The 22,569-nt window shown below is 49.4% G+C and overlaps 9 protein-coding genes across 9 annotated transcripts; 5 read left to right on the top strand and 4 right to left on the bottom strand.

Annotated features, from left to right (window-relative positions):
* Positions 1-992: 992 nt before the first annotated feature.
* Positions 993-1,724, bottom strand: AKAW2_80091A (uncharacterized protein; the record flags this gene model as incomplete). Its single annotated transcript, XM_041681073.1, has 3 exons — positions 993-1,172; positions 1,259-1,502; positions 1,573-1,724. 3 exons carry the CDS (start codon positions 1,722-1,724, stop codon positions 993-995), a joined length of 576 nt encoding a protein of 191 aa, XP_041548052.1.
* A 908-nt stretch (positions 1,725-2,632) lies between these two features.
* AKAW2_80092S (uncharacterized protein) lies at positions 2,633-3,728 on the top strand (the record flags this gene model as incomplete). Its single annotated transcript, XM_041681074.1, has 2 exons — positions 2,633-2,862; positions 2,924-3,728. The coding sequence occupies 2 exons, from the start codon at positions 2,633-2,635 to the stop codon at positions 3,726-3,728; spliced, it is 1,035 nt and encodes a 344-aa protein (XP_041548053.1).
* Positions 3,729-4,277: 549 nt separating this feature from the next.
* On the top strand, positions 4,278-5,713 carry AKAW2_80093S (chitin deacetylase CDA6; the record flags this gene model as incomplete). Its single annotated transcript, XM_041681075.1, has 3 exons — positions 4,278-4,494; positions 4,548-4,788; positions 4,852-5,713. 3 exons carry the CDS (start codon positions 4,278-4,280, stop codon positions 5,711-5,713), a joined length of 1,320 nt encoding a protein of 439 aa, XP_041548054.1.
* A 490-nt stretch (positions 5,714-6,203) lies between these two features.
* Positions 6,204-8,168, bottom strand: AKAW2_80094A (uncharacterized protein; the record flags this gene model as incomplete). The annotated part of the gene is made up of 2 exons (XM_041681076.1): positions 6,204-7,834; positions 7,895-8,168. The coding sequence occupies 2 exons, from the start codon at positions 8,166-8,168 to the stop codon at positions 6,204-6,206; spliced, it is 1,905 nt and encodes a 634-aa protein (XP_041548055.1).
* A 652-nt stretch (positions 8,169-8,820) lies between these two features.
* Positions 8,821-11,729, bottom strand: AKAW2_80095A (tethering complex subunit PEP5; the record flags this gene model as incomplete). Its single annotated transcript, XM_041681077.1, has 8 exons — positions 8,821-9,243; positions 9,297-9,797; positions 9,849-10,184; positions 10,237-10,470; positions 10,518-11,150; positions 11,217-11,513; positions 11,581-11,649; positions 11,715-11,729. The coding sequence occupies 8 exons, from the start codon at positions 11,727-11,729 to the stop codon at positions 8,821-8,823; spliced, it is 2,508 nt and encodes an 835-aa protein (XP_041548056.1).
* Positions 11,730-12,352: 623 nt separating this feature from the next.
* AKAW2_80096S (uncharacterized protein) lies at positions 12,353-13,922 on the top strand (the record flags this gene model as incomplete). The annotated part of the gene is made up of 5 exons (XM_041681079.1): positions 12,353-12,687; positions 12,736-13,064; positions 13,146-13,441; positions 13,499-13,661; positions 13,735-13,922. 5 exons carry the CDS (start codon positions 12,353-12,355, stop codon positions 13,920-13,922), a joined length of 1,311 nt encoding a protein of 436 aa, XP_041548057.1.
* Positions 13,923-14,849: 927 nt separating this feature from the next.
* Positions 14,850-15,830, top strand: AKAW2_80097S (uncharacterized protein; the record flags this gene model as incomplete). The annotated part of the gene is made up of 2 exons (XM_041681080.1): positions 14,850-15,211; positions 15,281-15,830. 2 exons carry the CDS (start codon positions 14,850-14,852, stop codon positions 15,828-15,830), a joined length of 912 nt encoding a protein of 303 aa, XP_041548058.1.
* Positions 15,831-16,285: 455 nt separating this feature from the next.
* AKAW2_80098A (uncharacterized protein) lies at positions 16,286-18,322 on the bottom strand (the record flags this gene model as incomplete). Its single annotated transcript, XM_041681081.1, has 1 exon — positions 16,286-18,322. The coding sequence occupies one exon, from the start codon at positions 18,320-18,322 to the stop codon at positions 16,286-16,288; it is 2,037 nt and encodes a 678-aa protein (XP_041548059.1).
* Positions 18,323-20,291: 1,969 nt separating this feature from the next.
* AKAW2_80099S (TLC domain-containing protein) lies at positions 20,292-21,639 on the top strand (the record flags this gene model as incomplete). Its single annotated transcript, XM_041681082.1, has 2 exons — positions 20,292-21,104; positions 21,169-21,639. 2 exons carry the CDS (start codon positions 20,292-20,294, stop codon positions 21,637-21,639), a joined length of 1,284 nt encoding a protein of 427 aa, XP_041548060.1.
* Between the last annotated feature and the right edge of the window lie 930 nt (positions 21,640-22,569).

A 22,569-nucleotide genomic window follows, 5' to 3' on the forward strand; every position in this document is an offset into this window, starting at 1 on the left:
CAACGCCAGACCCTGCAAGGCACGAGCTTGGTGTTTCGGGCAAATTGGATTGATAACCACTGGCTCGTGTTCGTTGCGATTATAATCCCCAGAGTTTGAAGTTGGGAGTGAGCGCTGCGATTATCAAATTAGAACTAATTCGTCGGTATCGGCGGATAGTCGGAATGGGAGTCCTAGTATGGAGTAGTAGTAAACTACGACTACTATGATCATGATATATTATCATCGTATAGTCCATTGGCCATTCTGCATGCTGCGGAGCACTACTATTCTTAGTTCCCCGTCGATTACTGGCTTTTAGAGCCCGCAAATAAGCGTATGTCTTTCGTAAACAAACGAATCACCTCTCACTCAAGGAATCAAACTACTAGTACTACTACTCCGTAGTGCTGGTAGTATGCCAACACGCCTTTGGGATTTCCACGCTGCTTCAATTTCACACCCGGCCAGCATTTAAGTACTAGCGTCAGTCCATAGTGTTTCCCATGCAGGTAGCCAAAGCGTGTACACCCTTACTGGGCAGCCAATTCCCCCATGTCCTACTATTACTATATTTATATACTAGTATTACTAGCAGTGGTAGTAAATGGGAAATCCAAGTTTACACCATGAAAGTGCCGCAACAAGCGGCTGGGTGCAGGAATCATGCAAGGAAGAGTTTCAGTACGAAACTCGATAGTAATTTGTCCCTAGTACTTGTGAATAGAAATAGATATATTTATACTCCATATTATCCAGACACATATCTTGTGTCACTGGTGTAACTCCTGCGGCAGAGCTATCGCGCCTGAGCAGAGTCCTTCCTGCCAGCATAGACCGCACATACTTGGAGAAGAAGGGACATACCGCTACAAAGTAGTAGACGCAAAAGTTACATTGGCAACTCTTTGGTAATCTAGCTCGCGATCATGCCACATGGACGATAAAATACAGTAGCCTTCGTCAAAGACATAAGTGGACTTTTCACATGTATGGCCCACGGTCACTCTCAATTAAGCCTGGGGGCGCTCGGGGGAAACGGTTCCCTTCACCTTGGCGCTTTCGGTTTCACCCTCGCCCTTGGCGCTCTTTCCAGGCTCGTTCACGTACGGGTTGTCCGTGTTGGTGTTGGAGAGACCCTCCTGCTTGCCAGAGATGGTAGCCGAGTTACCAGTGTCCTTGCGACTGGAGGGCTACATTTGGGAAGTAAGTCAGTCGAGCATCCTTTCAAGGCAAAGGTGTGAAATGATCCGCTGCTGTCGGGAGATCAATGGCTCACCTGGTCTACCTCTGAGGGAGGCTTTCCGTCCGTTGACGGCGTACCCTCCGCAGAGGAAGACGTATCTGTCTTCTGCTCTGCATCGCGATCAGGCTGAGGAGTAGCTTCACCCGCAGGGGCCTTCTCCTCCTTCTCGACGTGGCCAGCGCCGTGATCCTCGTGGCCGTGATGAGGGGTCTTCTTGGGTCCGGACTGAAGCAGGTAGAATGCTGTTGGGACACCAAGACCCAGAGATGCGATGAGCCTAATTGAGTTGCGTCTTTAGTCCTGTGTCCTGAACCAGTGAGACCTGACTTCAGAGAGAAGATAACTACCATGGTAGATCGGAGGACTTGGGAGCGTCATGCGATTGGGCGTAACCCCTGCGAGCGAATTGCTGTGTCGGGGGACGACGAGCTGCGACGCCGATGCCGGCACCGACGGCCCTAGCAGATGTGCGGAGGATATGAGGGCGTGCGAGAACCATTGTGAGATGGATTGTGGCTAGATGAGAATTTTAGAAGACGATATGGCTCGAGAGACAAAGTAGCAATGGGATGCAATTGACGGGAAGAAGAAGAAGGCAGCGGAAGGAGAAGAAGAAGAAGAAGGAAGAGAAAGTATGAGGGGAAAGCAGGAGGCTGGACGGGGATGGTATGACCTAATTGAAGGCAGTCCCGGACTGGCCTTCGTTACGTTGCAATTCCATTCTCGGTCACCACTTCTTCGGAGCGGGAGCTGCCGGAGTGGCTCTCCTTCCTTGCTGCCACGGTCATTTTACCGGTTACTTACTCACTGGTTTACCTGGTTATTAGCGTTGCTCACTATAGAGGAGCAAAGTACTCCCCATGTACTACCACCTGTGATTACCGCAGATGATGTAATGGCACCGTGCGGGGAAGAACGTTGGCTCTTGTAGTTCCGTCTCGCATGGACCGCATGCTCAACATTTGAAGGTTATAGCCACTTATCTTCCTTAGCATGGTAAGCAGGGAAAAAAATGGTCTGGTTAAAGGCTTTTATCTTCTTCTCAATTGGCCCTGTCAGTGCATATTCTTGAGGTCACTGCGTGATTCTAAAACTGTCAAGCATGAAACATGCACTAATAGTCTCAAGAGCCCGCCGTAGGAGCTTGTTCATGCCTGAGGCTGCACAAGCAGCTCCGATAACAAACACCACTTTAACTCTATCTCCTCCTCCCCATTCATCATCCCACTTGTTGCTTCGGTGGTTCCCCAGTCCCAACTTCATCCCTGATTTGGTTGCGCGACATCTTATCCAGACTATTGGAGACACACTCTTTTCATAGCTCCCCACGATTTACCTTCAGGGGTTCTCTTTCTTCTCAACCACCCTCCCCTATCCTAACGCCGAAACTCACTGCGGGGCTTCAACATGGCGGACCGGCAGTCGGTGCAGCACAGCCTTAACAGCCTGCTCTCTAAACTGAGCGACCCTGACCCGGATATGCGATACATGTCGCTAAATGATCTACTTGGCATTCTAAATAATCCTAATTCCACCTATCTGGCTCACGACCAAGTCTCCTCATCAAGACTAGCTGAGGGCTTATTGAAGGCCTTGGATGACCAACATGGCGATGTCCAGAACCAAGCCCTGAAATGGTTTGTCAAAGTCCCGTCTTAAAAATCAGTTAATCGGACTAACTCGATGTACATTGTCTAGTCTTGGTCCTCTTGTCCTTCGACTGCCCTTCGAAAGCCTTGCATCTCTTCTCGAAAAGCTCACCAACCTGACAGCCTCGCAAACCATTGACACATCCGTTCCGAATACTGCTCTGAGATACATTGTGACAGCTCTACCTCGGCCGCAGCCGGGTCAGCCTCCAAGTCAGGAGGCGACAATGGCATATTCGGCCGTCTCTCGCGTCCTCATTCCCCGCTTGACTGGCCCGACTCCATCCCCTACTAGTCGGCGTGGCTCGATCGTCAAGGGCATGTTAGAGAAGGATCCATCGAAGGGCTTCAGCAGTGATGCTATTGATGTACTCATTCAGGTTGTCACTTGCTTTGGCCCCCTGCTGAAAGAGCCCGAATTGACGGCTTTGCAAAACTCCGTCCTGTCTATCGTTGACAACGATACAGCTGGCACCGTGGTCACCAAAAGGGCTCTGACGGCCATATCTGCCCTCGTGCTCCACTTCTCCGATGCTCAACTGAGCGCTTTTGTCCAGGGGCTAGTCCAAAGATTCAACTCTCCACAACTTAGTACAGTCCATCGGCGTCACCTCATTGCCACCGTCGGTGGCGTAGCGAAAAGTGCCCCGGCCAAGTTCGGTCCTCATCTTCCTACACTAGCCCCTTATGTCTTTGCTGCTGTTGGCGAGGATAACCTAGCACAAGTAAGTCGGCATCGATCCTATCTCACTTCTATAACCTTGCTCACGGCCCGGCTTTATAGTAGTCAACCGGATCCCAATATCGCTTTCCGTAGGCGCGATTGCGTGAGGGACATGATTTTGTGCTGGTAGCCTCAAGTTTTATTCCCAGAACGGCGGCTTCCCATGTAATTAGGACTCGCCTTATAGACATGATGAGCCTTCCAGTTCTCTGGGTGCCATGACCATACCCTTAATCAAAAGAAGAAAGCAATGCAATGCAGCGTCCCCCCAGTGCCCATCAATGGAGTTCCACAGCACTTCCTAGTCTTGGGAATAGTAGTCGAGAAGCTTTTCATCCAGTCAAGTCAATGATTTATGAGATAGGTTAGCGTCCTTTCTAATCATGGCCTGTTCTGATTTAGCCTGATCGTCACTGCATTATCTCTTCGACTGATCCTTATGATTAAGCTCCTTCCGTCGCAATGTCTCAACGCATTCGTCGGCAGCTTCTTGCCCAGCATGCAGGATCGTCACTTCCTTTTACATCAGAAAGGCCCGGTCGTCTAAGCAGTTCTGCTACCTTGCAACCTTCTTCTTCTTTTCTCCCACGGCATATCCCATCAACTATACAAGTCTCACTGTCTACATTACTCTACAGTTTACTCTGAACTACATCTTACCACAATATACTATCTCAAAATGCACATGCTTCGCTTGGTTGTTTCTGGGCTTGGTCTTGTGGCATGCACGACTGCGCGCAACATCTTCAGTTTGCAGCCTAACCGTCAAGGAACTCATCTTCTGCCCCTTACTCACGGAGATGCTCCTGATCATAAGCTTGTCGAGCGTGGTTCTAGTCCTCGCTGTGGCCCTGATCATGGCAAGTGTCCTGAGGGTAAATGCTGCTCAACTGCTGGTGTGTTCAACCTACTTCCTTGTAGACGAGTTAGCCCGTACTGATGGCTACAGGTTATTGCGGGGACACCAAGAACCACTGCAGCTCTCCTGACTGTCAGATCGACTTCGGTAATTGCGACGCTCACACAACTCCAGGAGGCCCTCCTACGGACAAGATTCCTCGGCCTCATGTAGGCAACGTACCCTATGGCCCAAAATTCATTCGGTCATGTACTACTCCAGGAACTATCGCCCTGACCTTTGATGATGGCCCCAAGGAATACACTCAGGACCTTCTCGACCTCCTTGACAAGTATGAAGCAAAAGTGACCTTCTTTGTTACAGGAAACAACAATGCTAAGGGTGAGATTGACAGTCCCGGGATGCCTTGGGCATCTTTGATTCAACGCATGTACCGCAGTGGCCACCAAGTTGCTAGCCATACTTGGTCACACCAAGACCTTAGTAAGGTCACGCAAGATCAGCGCCGGGTTCAGCTGCTGTGGAACGAAGTTGCCCTACGAAACATTTTGGGAACAATCCCCACTTACATGCGCCCACCGTATTCCAGCTGTACCGCGGAGTCAGGCTGTCTGGAAGACCTTGGCTCGCTTGGATATCATGTCATCCTGTACGACATCGACACTGAAGATTACAGTCATGATAGCCCGGCTCTGATCCAACAATCCAAGGACATTTTCGATCGCAACTTGGCCTCTCGGACGGATTTCGATAGGCCTTGGCTCGTCATCGCTCACGATGTCCATGAACAAACGGTCCACAACCTCACCGAGTACATGTTGAAGAAGCTTATCGCAGAGGGCTACCGCGCCGTGACGGTTGGCGAGTGTCTGGGTGATCCGCCTGAGCTCTGGTATCGTAAGGACGAGGCCTTCGACGATCGACAAACCCGAAAGTCTAAATCCAAGAACGATGTTGCCAAAACTGTATCAGTTGATGGCATGTGTGGTGGAAACATCACCTGTCTTGGGTCGCGGTTCGGCCCTTGTTGCAGTGGCACTGGTTTCTGTGGCAGCATGTCTACATTTTGCGGTTCTGGATGTCGACCTGATAATGGTAATTGCGGCGACAATGCTGGTACCGTCAAAGGCGGTGGTGCCCCCAACGCTGGTTCTGGTAAACCCACGAAGCCGGCGAAGTCAGAAGGGAAGGCTTTGCAGCTAAGCTCATCGGTGGCAATTGTGATATTGTTATTCCTCGTGGTGTTGATGGATTAAGCTGATATGGTGGGCGGAAAGCCTGATCCTTCTTTATATCAAACACCGGCTTAGCTGTGTATACTACAGTCGGTCACAGAAGCGCATCATCTTACGAAGTGAGATGCTTTAGAAAAAGAAAACTGTTGGTCTGTACTTTCATTAGACTAGACTTATATTCTGACTCATGCTATTGGCATGGCACATGATGCTCGAGAGACTTGTCCCTAAGATAGCATCACATCGCATGACCCGATGAGCATGGAGATAAAAATTGAATCCTTCAATCAATAGGTGAATCCACAACGCCAGATGGTATACCGCGCTCCGCGCCGTCCATAGCTTATGCCCCGATAACAATCGCGCCAGTCATAACCGAACAAACTAGTAACAATGCACCCACGACTTATCCGTCCATACAAGACAGAAGTAATATAGATAGACACATTGTTTACAAAGTGCCCCAAACTCCTCAATCGCAAACCACAAAACCGCTCACCCATATAGCACATCACCGTCTCACAATCTTCAACAACGGCGCAATTCTCGCTCGCCGACTCAACCCAACCCGGTAAGGTACTTTAGTCGTGGACGATATGGGACTGTGCTTCGTTGGCCCTTTACTAGGTTTTAGGGGCGTGGAGGGCGTTGGATTCTGTTCTTGTTGGGGCTCGCTCTTGTCCTCGTTTTCCTTCCCGGCCTCTTTCTCTTGAGGTGGGTTTTGGTCTGGTTCCTGCTGTGGTTTTGCGTCGTCATGTGGTGTTGAATTAGGGTCAGGTACTGGATTGTTTTCTTTATCTGAAGATTGCTGGGGATCTATAGCTGGTGCGGGTGGTTGTTCTTCGACGGGGTTCTTTCGTTTGCGGCCGCGCTTTTTGGGTGCTGGTGCTGGTGCTGGTGCTGGCTGGGGTTCGGGTTCTGGATCTGGGTTATGGATTGTGGGAGTGGTCTCTTCATGTTCGGGGATGTTGTCGGGTTGTTGTGTTTCTGCTTCTGTTTGAGGGGTGATCGTTGTAGGAATTGGGCGTTCGTCTACCCATATTACGTCGTCTTCGACGTCGGACTCGTATGTCTTTGTTAGTGTTATGGAGGTGGTTTTTCCGCGTTTGAGCTTCTTTTTCTTGGGCTCTTTGGCTTGTTTCTTTGGTGGGGGTGGGTCGGTGGTAGCTGTAGTGGTTTGGTGTTCTGTTGTTGTGAGGGGTTCGATTGAGGTGGTGGTGGCGGTGGTGGTGTCTGGAGGTATAGGGAATGCGGTGGTGTCGTTTGAGATTAATCCTGGATGGTCGTCGTCGTCATTGCGTGGTGGTTTGGGGTTCTTTGGCGGTCTGCCTGGCTTGCGCTTTTCGGGTTTATTATTGGTAGTGGTAGTGGTAATCGTGGTCGTCGCATCTTGAATTATTGTAGAGGTGTGGATCTGGGCTAGCTCGTCGTCTTCGTCATGCTCCGGGATGCTTTGTTTCTTCTTGCGGCCTCGTTGTTTCTTCTCCGCCACGGGGATCTCGATGGTTACCGGCCCGTTGAGCTCATCGACGCTTTGGTGGGATTGCTGCACTGCATTGTCGCTTTTCGATCGGCCGGCTTTGGGGGATACCACGGATGAGAATGGTTCTGTGTCGTGTGGGGAGAAGGGGACGGGTGGGACGGAGTCAGATCGTCTGGGAGATTTGTACGCAATCTCGGTGTCGACGGTGCCGGTTGCATGGGTAGGCATGTTAGTCTCTGGGTCAAAGCTGCCTGATGGGCGGAGAGACGATTCGAACATGTTGTAGGATGCGCCTGTCGTAACCGAGTAGTTGAAGCTCGTATGATCATTGGGCTGCGCGGTTGGCTCGTGGGTATATAGGTTCGCCGCGTCAAGCGGGTGCTGTCCGGTTCCGTAGGGCAGAGTGTCGGATATATCAGGCTGCGCTTCAGTATATAGGGGCGGTTGTTCCGAGTAACCATGGGGGTGCTCATTAGGAACTAAGGCGATATCGTCATGCGGGGGAAATTCTGCAGCAATTTGTTCCTGAACAGCTGCCGATTCCATCTGCGCGGTGTCCATGTCACCGGTGTACTGATACCCAGATTGTTCTGTACAGTGTGCTTCATCATCGTCAAATAGTCGTTGCTGTGCAATTCCGATCTCCGTCATCATTGACCCTATAGATGTAGGTATGCTTGTCAGTGGTTGAACAGTCATGGACTTGGCGTATCCCTCACCAATCGATCCGCCCCCCGCATCGGCCGGTATCCATCGAGCTTCTCTTCGTTGCTGGGAGGATGAGATCCCATAATTTGCGGATTCTTGCGATTGCAGGAATTGATCGAAATTGACATTCATGTGCGAGTCATGATCGGTCTGATGAGCTTGATGATGTCCTGAACCCACCCGAATGTCAAGATCTGTGTTATCGACTCTGGGTCGGGGGGAGATGGGCCCCGCCAAAGGATCGTCGTCATCGTCGGAGTCCTGAATCACACGGCTAGAGGACATTGGTTCGGTCTAGTTATACGTCTGGAAAACAGAATTGAAGGAACACGCGATCTGGTATCATTTAATGCTATGAGTCTGGCTGATGGTTCATTCGCGTCCCGCAAATCCGGGGAGCGGAGCGACGCGGAAGCACGTGCTGATAAGCATTTGGTGCCTGAGGTATAAGTTCTCAGAAAGCGGGCAAAACAAAGACAGAAAACAACATGATGCTTCTACATAAAGGTATCTTCCAGTTCATTACATGCCTCATCATTCCATAGTACTTTGGGGTCGCATCACACCCCGACCGAAAAACTCACTGACCACCCCAAATCGGTCCTTGGAGCGTTGCAGTTCTCCCTTGAACAGATCGTGCTGGTCTGCCGACTCAACCTGTCTCTTCCGAATGGCTTTGATAGTGGAGTTCTGCGGCGCGCAAGCAGGACATTCAGCGTCTTCATCTACTCGGTTCAGACACCGTTGGTGGAATGAATGCTTGCAAAGGAAGTGCACCGTAGGAAGGTCCAGGGCGCCACCACAGGACATGCACCGACGGGCCTGGAAGACAACAGGCTTGCTGCCCAGTTGTTCAAGCTCCTTCCTCTTGTTCTCCGTTTCGGTGCTGTAGCTGGATATCAGGCGGCGATTCTACAATATCATTAGCTGGAGAAAGTCAATGAATGCGGGTGCAACCAACAGTAGAGATCTCCTTTCGTTCCCGCTCAATGTTGTCACTGAGGTACTTCTTCAAGCGACCCATTGTGACAACTGCATTGTTGCTCAGAGTCTGGATAACCTGAAGTGGTGTCATGAGCCCTCCCTCGTCAATTTTCTTGAGCACGGCGTCCAATTCATCGCCAGCTTCTTCCAGAATTTGCGGGCTCGAGGCGAAGTACGTAAGTGCATCCACATATAATTGAGGCTTCTCGGGGCCATATCTCTTCAGAGCTTTGATGGCACCCTGAGTATCCTTTGCGGAGGTGAACGACCTAAAGATGTCTGACAAGAGGCCTTCTTGTTCCCGTACGAGCGTGGAACCCTCACGGAAGCCAGAAAGATCAGAAAGCAGAAGCACACTCGATGTGGAGATTGGTATCTAAACGGACATTAGCAAATTTCAGCGGAAAGAAACGAATCAAGTCTCCTTACATCCTTGCCTTCAATAAGCTTCTTTGCTTTGTCCTCCCATTCAACCTTCTGCGCGGCATCTTTTTGTCGACTTGCAGTATCCAGGTACATTTCGAACAGAGTCGTGTAGAGGTCTATCTTATCATCCTCTTTCAGGTTATCCTGCTGAATGAGAGCTTCCAAAAAGGAGATGAACTCATCCGGATGGCCCACGAACGCTGAAAATGCTGTTCTTGGTTTGGGTATCTGATACTCCACCAATTCCTCGGTAGCCTTGTCTTCGACTGGCGGTGCTTCTACTTCCGGCTTTGAGCCCGCGCTAGCGTTAATCAGAGATAAGGGGAGGAATGCAGCTAAGCTCTGCAGGGTACTGGTCGGTTGTGCTTGGGGTTCCATTGACGGCGCTTCGACCTCGGTCTTTGGAGTATATTGGCCCTTATAGTACTTGATGAAAAGCTCCGTGGTTTTCTCAGGGCAGTTGGATAGCAGTACTCGGGCATATTTCATTAGATTGTGGTAGGCCTGGAATTGTCAGTGACCAAAGTAGGGTCGAATCGATGAGTGTGCACGAACCAATTCCGGGTCTAACCTCCAAATATACTCGACAGCTTCCGCATACTTCTTGGAGTCCTCGATCAGGATATCGACCACCATATCATTCTCGCCATACTTCGTAGCCAAGTACGCCGCTTGCTCATAATAGCCACCTTGCCTACACATAGCGATTGCAGTTTCCAGGTCAAACTTCAGCTCACCAGGAGCTTTGATGAACGCATCAAGTTTGCCAGTGTCCTTCAACTTTGCGTAACAGTTGAGGAGCAGGGTGGTATGATCCACTGTGGCCCGATCATGATCGTGAAGCTCTTCAAGGTACTCGATGAGATTATGTATCCGTTGTGTGTCCAGGTACTATGCAATCATTAGCGACAATTCCCTCTAGTAATAGTGCGGAAGATCCAACCTTGCGAATGACCTGAGAAGGTTCCGTGTTATCGATCGCTCGAAGGTATTGTTGCATTGCCGTGTCGTAGTCGCCTCTTTGATACAGGAAATCACCGTATTTCCGGTAGATCGCATTCTGCTGAAGTGTATCAACGCCGGTCTTCTGTGCCAAGTTGATCGCTAAGATGTATAGGTTGCGCTGGTACAGGATTTCGAGCTTCTGCTGAAGGCTTTTTTCACGATACCGATACAGCTGTTTCGTGTGAGCCATAGCTATGACATGCAACAATATGGACATACCTTTCCATCCGTAGTGAGCAGAAACAGATCTCCCCATTCAACGAAGATGTTCTTCACGGAAGAGACGAGGGACTCGGAGTGCGCGATGAACTTCAAATCAGTATCGAGCAGGGTGAATGTGGTTGTCTTGAATATGTCGTCTGCCTGCCCGACGCCAATGTTTCGCAGAGTGTCAGGCTTGCTGGTCGTATCTCTAGGTGGGCAAACCAGAGCCACATAGTCCTTAAAAGTGGTGACGGAGTCTTTACGACTCTCAAAGGCGTAACTCGGGCCTCGGCCATGTGGTCCGTACGTATATATCGCATCCTCCCGGGCGACAAGAACATCGCCCGTGTCTCTATCCAAACTTAGGCAGCCAACAGCACATCCCATATCATCGAGTACGCGAGCCGGTTGTCCCTGTCCCCTTCCTGAGATAACCAGGGCGAGGATGCGATTCGTAGTCGAAATATACAAGGTCGATACGGGGCCACTCTGCACCTCCAGTCCTGTTATTGGCTCCTCCGATTCAAACACAATCCGCTGTCGGGCGCCGCGGTCGTGGATCAGATCACCACGAATAATCGTAACAGATCCGTTGGCGAAACCAACTGCCACCTGCGACAAATCATCGAGCGCCGCGAAAGCAGATACCTGCCCCGTGTTTATTTAGTATCAAGCCGACAAAGAGGGTAGCGCATTGCGAGCTATTGTACGTACGGGAAACATCCGCCGGGCGTTCTGGACATGGGTCGTCGATAAGCATCGAGGGGCACCGGTCTTCTTTTCGGACTTGTCGAGGGCCCAGACCTTCAGAGCTGCCTCACTGGGGAGATCCTCCGCTATTGTTACCAACAATGAGGTCCCTTCTATCTGCTTGATGTGCGCGATCGATCCAGTCTCCGATGCCCTGAATGACCGGACAAGCTTGAAGTTCGTCGAGATGATATGGACAAAGCCATCGCTGGAGCCGAGGAAGATGTTCGCCGAGCCGGTGGAAAGGGAGATAATGTCAGACTATGGTCATTTCGAAGGTTAGTGTGAGCGCGACCGACATGTGCAGTGGAGAGGGCAAGGGAGGTACATTGAAGATCGAGGAGCTCTCCTCCGGCAGCTTCACTGCGGAGACGTCGAAGAAGTTAAACGCTTTCCACTAGTTCCACGTGAGTGGGATTAATTGAAACCCAATCGCATTCAGCATAGAAAGGATTTCCTTACTGATGTCAAAGCCATCTGGACGTGGCCCACCCGTGGACCAACGACAACGATAGCAAGGATGCGATGAGAAGCAAGCTGCGGTGACCGTTCGGCGGAGATGCTGGCAGTGGATGAACTCCGCCGCACTAGCGTCGCCTTAGTGTCCCCAACTCCCCTAGGCCTCCCGACGTCATCAAATCTATCTAGTAGTTAGTTATGAAAACAATCTGTCATTTCAGCAGAAATCACAAACGCTTCCTGCCTTGATAAATTCATTTGCAATCTAAACCGGGATTTTCAACTGTAACTTATGTCTTCAAAGGGCCGCAGGACAAGAGCGATTCGTATCATTTTTTAAATAGCTACTAGGCTAAAAAGGTGATATGCCGATAATACAAGGCAGTATGTATATATATATACTAAGTACCAGACTTTTAAAAGTACGCAACAATTGCCCTGAGCGATTGGAACCGAGTCAACCAAAGCCCGAATTGCATCTGAGCACATTCCACGACTATTCCTGCTTGTAGAAGTCATTATGGCTGACAAAGGAGACATAATCCGATTGATAAATGGTGATATATCCAGCCAAGCATGTGACATCCGAATTCGGCCAAAACAAACCCTCAGGAAGCAATCAACTTGACCACCAAACCACCATGGAGCCAAGGCGACAATTCTACCGGCTATATAAACAGTACCACTCATCTGTTTGCATACCAAAATATTCATCAATTGCAAGAATATCATATATAAGGCCAAGCGCGCGCACTATAACTGATCTTCGGTCCCGCTCAGAACCCCGAGTCTTCCCCAGTTCTGGATGGGAGAACATCGAACCTTCTTTCCTGGTTGAAGAAGAAAATATTCCAACTTATAAACCCGAGAAGTTCTATCCAGTCCGTATTGGTGAAGTTTTCAACCATCGGTATCAGGTGGTCGGCAAGCTTGGCTATGGATCAACTGCGACAGTGTGGTTATGCCGTGATTTACTGTAGGTCTACTGATACATCATTTTTTGAAGTTAATCTCATCGAGATAGGGGTCACTGTTATGTAGCACTTAAGGTTTACATTACCTCAACATCCGTCTCTCAGGAGATTGAGATTTATAACCACCTAAAAACAACACAGTCCGATCACGCAGGCCAGTCATGTCTGCGATCGTTGATTGAAACATTTCAGGTTCGGAATCCTGATGGGCATAGAAATCATACATGCCTGGTGCATCCGCCGCTGGGCATAAGCCTCGACCAGCTCATGCCACTCCTCCCTGGTAAGGTCATGAGCAGCTCTATGGTGAGAACAACTATGCGAAATATCCTCGCGGCTCTAGACTTCCTTCATACCGAAGCACACGTCATACATACAGGTCAGTCACCAAGTTTCTCACGCGAAATATTAACCTGCCACGGTTAGACTTGCTCTTGGGCAGGATTGACTAGTACTGCAGACATCCAACCAAATAACATTCTTCTTGGTATCAAAGATACTTCAATCTTATCGCGTTTTGAAGAAGCGGAGGTTGAAGGTCCTGTACCCCGAAAGTCTCTCTCAGATCGTACAATCTACGTCTCACGACCACTCCCTATTTCCTTTGGCACCCCTGTGCTCTGTGACTTGGGCGAGGGTCGATTGGGGGTAGACAATCAAACGGGTGATATCATGCCTGATATCTATCGCGCACCGGAAGTCATCCTGAATATGAACTGGGACAACAAGGTTGACATTTGGAATGTCGGGATGGTAGTAAGTGATTTGTTAGCTCGGAACTTGTTTCTGTTATGAGGCTGACAGTAGCCGAAGATTTGGGATCTTTTCGAACATTGTCACCTTTTCAGGGCCCGAAATGACGAAGGAAAGCTGGATGATGGACAGCATTTAGCAGAAATGCAAGCTGTTCTAGGAAGGCCTCCTGCAGAGTTTCTCGCCCGAAGCGCGAAGTCGCCCCAATTCTGGGATGCCAACGGTTTGTACAACCCTCCCATGTTCGAGCCGTCGTGTAAAGGCACTAGAAGTAGTAACGCCCTTTTTGCTTCTAGGCCAATGGAAAGGTCCAGTTCCAATTCCGGATCACGATCTCGAGACTCTGGAAGAAAGACTTGAAGACGACGAAAAGGAAGACTTCCTGCGATTCCTGAGGCGCATGCTTTGCTGGTTGCCGGAAGAAAGAGCAACTGCAAAGGAGCTGTTGTTTGATCCTTGGTTGATGCACGGTCTTTTCAGATAAACCGTGTCTATCGCTTCTTTGTCTTCTTTAAGCTTTGTATGTACCTATTTTCTTTGTGGCCCTCTAGGGTTGTCGAGAGTAGCCCTGCCCATACCACTTCAATGAGTACATTGTTCATCGATATGGCTAGTACCGAAGTATATCTGCTGGTAGCTACGTATGCATGTCAAATGTACGGTTGAGCTGGAGGCACCAACCCCCGTCCAGAGAAGTATATTAGCGAATATGTACTACAACAATGCATACTAATATATATTGTGTCCTACAAGGAAGATAACACGACTAGGATAGAGTCTAAGTATTAGCTATATTGCCTCCATGTATCACTGTATAATGGATAGATACCCGGTATGATCCTGGATACGATTTCAGCACTAGAGGGGCAAGTCTACTATTATCCATTCTTTCTTTTTCTTTTTCTTTTTCTTCTTTCTTTTCTTCTTAATTTTCTCACCTTTCCCCATATTCAGTTGAATAAGTCTCCTGTATTTATTTACTCTCTGTCCACTAGTCTTTTCGTTTCTGAAGTTGCCATGGCTCCCCGTGACGTTGTAAGGCAATCCACAACTACTTTCCTTAAGCGGCAGATGCCAGTCACGGTCCTCCATTAACCGATGAGCACAACAGCAATTGCATAAGGTGAATAGTATGTACGATAGTCTCCCAAAGCTGAGTATATAAATAGTAAGAGGTCTGTCCCAATGATTCCTTACATGCCCTCATTGTCAGTTTCAACTCGATAGCCAACATATCCGCCAGCAGAGTCCTGCATGCCCTGACCAGCAGCTGACAGAGCATTGAAGCAACTGTGATTGTGTCTCGTCAGTATTGACTGGGCATAATATCATTGCCATCCAGGCTCACTACTAATATTACTGGAACATCATCCTCATAGCCGAGACATCTTTCCACCACCATTTAAGCACAATGTCTCCAACCTCTTGTACGGCTATCCAGATTCTCGACAAGCTCTACGAGCATGTCATGAAACTCCGAACCAGCGTGTCCGAGAACGGCCAAATAGATCTTCACAATCTAGAGAATGTCGAACACGTGATGAACTTTGATTTCGAGCACTTGAATGAGGAAGCGGTTCCCCCTCTCTACTTTGAACCCATGCAGCCAGCCGACTTGAAGCAATTCCCACCTGATCCCGCCAAATTGCGCCATTTCTTCGACATAACCGAGCAAGACAGCCAAGATCCCAACTGTTGCCGCCAGATCTCCGACCTTATTTCCGACTATGCAACCCGTAAAGCAGTGTCTCACCAACATCTTCAGATCGTTGAGTAAGTAAGGGTCCCCTCTCAGTTGACTTGTACAGCTTAACCCCCCCACTAACAGAGTATCTATATCAGAGCACCCGACAGTACCTTCTACTTAGAAGCGAGCCTTTCATGGCCATACGGTGAAAGAGGCTGGTGGGAAGCTTGCTACGTACTAGAGCCCAAGCCCGAGCCCATTAACGGAAAATGCTACCCCCATCTAGCCCTCCACCTCCTCGATAGAACGGCCGTAGCTCACGACGACGGCTCCATTCTCTACTCCGAGTTCAGCGCATTGGTTATTGCCATGCGAGGACGTGCACTTCAACCAAAGGTAGATTCAGAGTCAGAACGGGAAGAACTTTATGACCATGAAGACGCCGGGGAAGAGTATAAAGAGGTTTTACCCCAGCCATGCAAAGCTATGTTCCCTGACGAGGAAACCTTTCCTGTTCTGCTCATCTCATGTGTTCTTCCACAACATGCCAGAATCTTCGCTGCATGTATGTACCAGGGGAAGCTGGTGATTAGACAGTCGAAGCTTTACAGCTTTGAATGGAGGGATAAGGCACCGGTGGAGTTGTTTACTCGGGTTTTCCTCAGTAAGCCTGTGGATATTAAGGGCGAGACTGGCCTTTGTTAGAGACTTGTTGCGCTGGAGTCAATGCTTTTCCTGTGAAAGGGGGGTTGGCGCCCTCGGTGCCTCATTTCGACTATTTTCTGTTTCGGTTACAAGAACTGGAAGACTTGGCCTTCTAAACAAATTAAGAATCGATCATACTGACCTTATATTTGATGTCCAAGACTGTATAGACAAGCTTCTATTTAGTAGCAGGAGGTTTATTCTCTGCAACCTACTTATGCACAAATGAAACATGTGAGTATCCATGTCGGAAACCATCTATGACCTAGTATATACAAGGATATCAAGTCGCGCTGCCCCAAGTAAAATAGAACACTGCTAGTGCAACGCTAGGGCATAAAGGCATGTAATAGAATAAACCACAAAGACATATATATACCCACCCCTTAGTAAATAATAAAAGTTTAGAAAACAAAGCCCAGTACGCCTGCTATGCATGTAATAACTCCCAACTTTCACCTATCCAACGTTACTGCCGAGCGACTAATCCCCGCCGAAGACGACGGTCTCGACTTGGCGCTGCTCTTGTACTGCTGGATTTCATGATTGATGTCGAAGCTCTGCTGTAACCAGCTCCCCGCGTCGGCAATCGCCTGGCTTAGGTTAAAGCTGTCCGGGCCAGGGGCGACACCTTGACCGTCTTGGATGGTGGTAGGATGGGAGTTTGACAAAGCCATTGGCAATGCGCTGCCTTGTTGGGTGTCGTCTGGGGTTTGTTGTTGGGCGGCAGGGGATTTGAGCGGGAGGATGGTTGGGTCTTCGTCTTCGTCTTCTTCATCCTCGTCCTCGTCTTCCGGTTCCGAGGACAATGGTGAGCCTGTATTCGGGGTGGCAGTTCCTCGGTCCATCCTACTCGACGATGGCATCTGAGGCGAAATAAATCGAGACCTGGCTTTCTTTTCTGTACTAAAGGTGAAGGGCGTGACGGCGTCGATGATGCATTGTGTGCTCATTGGCATATGTGCAGTTCCTGGAGGTCTGGCTCGGGAATATTTACCAACTCTGCTGGTGTTCATTCGATGAAAGGGGGTGATGTCGTTGGCGGGTGATGAGGGTTGGTTGTGAGTTTCTCCTGGGTTAGGAACTTGGCTCTCCAGATCATTTTGGAAGGATTTCTGCGCATGCAAGAGCGCTGCCTGTGTGTTGAACTGTGGGTCCGGAATGGTGTCGTTATCGCATTCTGAATTGGGCTTCGCCGCGGAGATCGTTTGCAGTGAAGTGACATTTTCAGCCAGAGCTGGATTTGCCGGCACTCGCTGGGCAGAGGGGTATTTATCGCTGATATTGACACCTTCAGCGGTGGTGGTTGATGATACTTTCCGTGACTGAGAGTTTCCCGGGTGATCAACAGTACCAGAACGGTCGGATACGTTTATATTGTGCGGATTGTCTTCGGTCATACGCACATCGGCTTCAATGGCCAGCATTGAAGTTGTGTTTGGAGGTACTGGTGCGGGTTGACTTGAGACCCGGCTGTCTTCGACAGCAGTTGTCTGATGAGATATCTGTTCATTATCCGCGTGCACCGGGACTGGTGAGGTGGTGCTATGTTCCGGATCAGCGGAGCGCTTCCTACGACGAAATTCAAACTTCGACAGGTGGGAAGTTGACGAAAGTACACAAATCGAGTTCTCGAGGTCCTCCATCTCTGGTCGGACACCAGGGTGTCTGCTGGTGAGTTGAGCTTTGACACTGTCCGGCACACGACTGTCAAAGGTAGTCTCGTCTCGAGAGCCTGTACTTGCTCTTATAAGATTCTTCGTTGTGACTCGATAATCTGTGCCCGGCACTTGTATTGTGTAATGCCCTCCTTCCCGATATCGAGACGATATCGTAGTTGTAGGAGAAGTGGGTGGATCGACTTTCCGGAAGTTGATTTCCGCACGGTCCCTCTTCAGCCAGCTTTGCTCTGTATGCTGGAATGGGGTCAACGCATCCGAGTGTCCACTTGTCTCAATTGTCCTCTTGTGCAGTGCGACTGGCTTTGGTGTATTGTTCGAGCTTGATGTCCGACCACGGCTATCTCGTGGCCGTTTGGACGACGGTTCCCCCGTAGTGCCACCTTGAGACTCTCTATCCTTCGTGGAATATGATGGATCGGAAAGAGGAACAGCAGACTTGGAGCGAGATATGCCTAGCGATTCGCGGTATAGGGGCCGTTTCTGCGGCACTGTCTCTGGGATAATAGGTCTTTCCGGATGTTCCAAATGCTTCCCTCCTGTCCGTATATGGCCACCAGTCTTTTGCCTGTCTTTCCTCCAGGGGTTGGTCCATCCGTTGTCGAAGGGTCCGCGAAGTGAAGCGGACAAGATGAAAAGTGGGGTGCCATGGCAATAGGCCTGGGCCAGCTTCTCTATGCGCTGATCCCGAGCAGCCCGGTCGCCTTCATCTAGATCATCGTCGGAAGCGATAAGAGGATCGGAGTCGAGGTCTGGCGGGGAAGGCGAGATTGTTTCCAAGGAGAGCGGGGAAGCGGGTTGACGAAGTGGCATCGGGGAGACAGCGGTGATGGATCGGGGAAGAGGAGGGTGAGGATTCCAGGGGTGCAGCAGTCGAGGGCTGACTGCATCTGAGCTTGAGCAAAGAGGAATGTGGCGGATAGATCCTCATATCTTCTGGAGCAGGCAGATGTCAAATGTCAGGCATCATCAGCAGCATCGTGCATGATTGATCCAAGTTGGACCGATGCGGTCAAGATCGATTCGCGGGCAAAAACCACTTAACGCGTTTACCGGCGCGGCTACCCCAGCAACGGAGCTTCTTTTCTCGGTAAGCCCTGGGTTACTTTCATCATTGACTGGATATTTGCTTATGATTGTTCTTATTATAAGAATTTTAGCTGGCTACAGATGATATACACCTCATTGTTCGGTTCGATTTACAAGCCAGTGCGACTGAAACAAATGGTTAACCCCCTTAGCACTTACTACTTAATTACCGTCTTGGGTAGGGAAAGTGATCTCCACTCCTGTCTAATATTGAGGCTAGTCTGGCATGCGACTGCAGAATTCATCGCCGCAGTTGCAGATCTCAGTACTATGAATAGTGGATGCGGTATACCGAGGCTGACAATGGTTCTCGGTGACAACCTGGAAATGCAATTCGCTGTTCGCTGTCGACGGCAAGGCTGGTTACTACTCCCTGGATTCAGAGGCTGGGGACGGAAGATGGGAACTTTGTAGATAGCCACGCCGTTATGAACAGGTCCAGAATAGAGGTGAAGGCTGACTATGCGAGCCAAGCTGGAATTTGGTATGGTTCTCGTAGACTTTCGATTACGGAGGATTTATCCGCTCTAGACCGGCAGAGGCGGTCGTGAGTTCTGCTTATTTTCGTGTTGAATACTAGTGGAAAGTCACTCGCAATGAGGCTTAGGCAGTGTTCTTCGTATGTCATCGTGGCCTTTCTCCCTGGAGAACACGTACATTCATCTCCTCAACCCCAGCCCATTGGTGAAACTACTCCGTACTCATCGCAAGGTCTTCCAATTCGGACCAGCCAAAGGATTTGGCGAGAATACGACTCCGCACGGAGCAAGGGTGTGGCGGTGGTAGCTTATTCTGGAACTGAAAAGCCCCCCCTATGTAGGTAGATTTTAGTTGCACGGGGATCGGGGGCTAGTATCACAAACGAATCTTGCCTCAGATCCAAGGTAGCCTCGATGGGGTCGGGAACTCGGTCGTATTCGTTCCGTTGCCCGGACTAGAGGATACTAACATATCCGATTTGTGTGTATGTGCGTTATGTAACTGCGATCATAAAATATGAACGATTATGATTTGCAAGCTAAGATGAGAAAAGGATGATTTGGGGATGGTCCGGCAAAGCCGACGATCATCCATGGGCTGGTTGGGAGGAAAAGAGAGGAGCCGGTGGAGAAAAAAAGAAAAAAAAGTAAGAAAGAAAGAAAAAAGGGAACCCCTGGCCAACAGAAAGTGGATCCTTCGCACGACTGACATCAACCCGCTCAACTCTCTCTCACTCTCTCTCTCTCTCCTCGCTGTCGCTCTCCTCCAGCCTGTCTTTTTTTCCCTTCCCCCGTCCAATTTCTCACTTCTTTTTTCTTCTCTATTTATTCGCTTCGTCTCCTTCCTTTTTTTTTTTTTTGTAATACTATTTGTCTTGGGGTTTTATTCGAGTCCCTCCCTATCAAACCCATCCGATCCTTCTCCAAATCGATCGCCGAGGTTCTTCTACTCTTGATCCTCGTTTCGCCCATTCCGCTCCGCTCGGTATCTTGTCCGGTCTCACTCTCTTCCCCTCTCTCGCTCTAATCGATAAATAGTGAGAACGGTGACCACTCGATCGTCGAGAATAATCAACAGAATATTCGGACGATACAATCATGGCTCGTGTACGGAGAAGGTCCAGTAACCTGGGGGCGGATATTCGGGGAGACACCACCGCTCCCGCCATGTCCACCATGAACGAAGTCAGCCCCATTGAAACCGAAGCGCCTAAATGGGACAAGGTATGAATCTCTTACGACTCGAAGTCGACTTTCGCTGGGGTTCTCCATTCCCCCGCTCACTCCTCCCCCAGGCCTTGCAGAATCAATCCGCCGAGAAACTTTCCAAGCCGCATACGAAGCGCCGCAAGAAGTCCCCGCTCCGTCGCTTCAAGGATGTGTGTCTCAAGCATACTTGGCTTCTACCTCTCCTCATGCTCGTCGTTCTTTTGTCGCTCTACGCCATCAACCCGACCGAGTCCAATCCCATGCATAGCGCCATCTTCTTGTCTTATCCTCTGCCTCCGAAGGTCCCCGGTGGTCCGATCATGTATGGAAAGGGTCCCAAGGATATCACTTTTGTTTCGTTCTACACGATTGTTCTGTCATTTACTCGGGAATTCTTGATGCAGCGCCTGATCCGGCCTTTCGCCGTCTACTGTGGGATTCGGGGCCGGGGTAAGACTGCTCGTTTCATGGAGCAAGTCTACACTGCGATCTACTTTGGCATCTTCGGTCCATTTGGTCTGTACGTCATGAGCCGGTCGGATATCTGGTATTTCAACACTACGGCCATGTTCGAAGGGTTCCCCCACCGGGAGCACGAAGGGTTGTTCAAGGCATTCTATCTGCTCGAGGCTAGTTACTGGGCCCAGCAGGCGATTGTCCTGATGCTGCAGCTGGAGAAGCCGCGCAAGGATTTCAAGGAGCTGGTGGGACACCACATCATCACTCTGGCTTTGATCGGCTTGAGTTATCGCTTCCACTTCACCTACATGGGTATCGCCGTCTACATCACGCACGACATCTCGGACTTCTTCCTTGCTGTGAGTAACCGAATCCGAAGTCTACACTTTTTCTGTTCTTCTTACTGATCGAATTGCCATGCAGACCTCCAAGACCTTGAACTACCTCGACCACATCATCACTGTCCCTTACTTTGGTATGTTTGTGGGGATGTGGATCTACCTTCGCCATTATTTGAACCTCAAGATCCTCTGGGCTGTGTTGACCGAGTTCCGCACGGTTGGACCGTTCGAGCTGAACTGGGAGACTCAACAGTACAAGTGCTGGATCAGTCAGTACATTACTTTTGCCTTGTTGGCCAGTCTGCAAGCCGTGAACCTCTTCTGGCTTTTCCTGATCCTGCGCATCCTGAAGAACTACATCTTCACCAACGTCAAGAAGGACGAAAGAAGCGAAGACGAAGACTCGGAGGAGGAGGAAGTCCCTGTGCCGGACACGAACACCCACGCCACCCTTGCTACCGGCGTTGAGGGAACCACCGTGACTGCACGTGGCAAGGAGAACCAAACTCCGCAGGTGCTGATCAACGGCAAGCCCGTCAACTCCAAGAACTGAATTATCATTTCAGGAGTATCTCCATTCCCGTGGAGATTCATGTATCTCCCAATCCACAATCCACTTCTCACGTGGACTGTATGAAAATCTCTCATGGGGTTTGTTTATATTGTATGAACGGGAACATTTACGACAGCCTTGTTTGGACCTTGTTCAAGAACAGAATTTTAACATCTTCTTTGCCCCTTTATTACGGAGTATCTATTTTATTTACATTTTTTTGTCCGGTGCTTATGTCTACTCGGCATCTTATGTATTCATCTTTCATCATCCTTGTTGTTTATTTTTTCCCTTTACTATTTTAGTCATTCATATGAAAGCATCAAGCCCAAGGCTGCAGCATAGCCAGGAGTGAGACGGGTCAGGATGGACATTATTATTATAAAGTTAACGAGTGTGTTTTCTCATCATCATCTAACCATGATTGAGCGGGGTCCCTGCCACTAAGTTCATGGACATAATATAATAATAGAAGATCATTGTTGCTGATTTTTCGACAAAAATTAATAAATAAATAAATCAAAGATCAACCAACATCCCCTCTTCACAGTAAACATAAATATAACTGATTATATCATAAGTCGGGCGGAGCCCCTTGAACCAGCCCCCCTCCCTCCCATACATACATACTACATCATGCATACAACATGCATGCATACGGAGTAAGTAAGTAACTAAATTAAACCAACTACTACATGTACGGGAGTACATTCAACATGACCAGTCACACACACATCATACTAAAAGTACTACTTAGTATCTAAGCCACACCCAGCCAGCCCATTCCCAATACCCAAAGTAGTGTCGTGCAGCAGCGCACGTCCCCCCTTTCCCGTTCCCCGCCCCCCGCGCCTCCAGTATGATGACATCAAAACTAACTAGTAACAGCCAGTGTAGCTGACTAACTATAGAGATGTATTCGACTTGAAG

The sequence above is a fragment of the Aspergillus luchuensis genome, chromosome 8 (assembly GCF_016861625.1).
Source record: "Aspergillus luchuensis IFO 4308 DNA, chromosome 8, nearly complete sequence".
In the NCBI taxonomy this organism is placed as follows: Eukaryota; Fungi; Ascomycota; class Eurotiomycetes; order Eurotiales; family Aspergillaceae; genus Aspergillus; species Aspergillus luchuensis.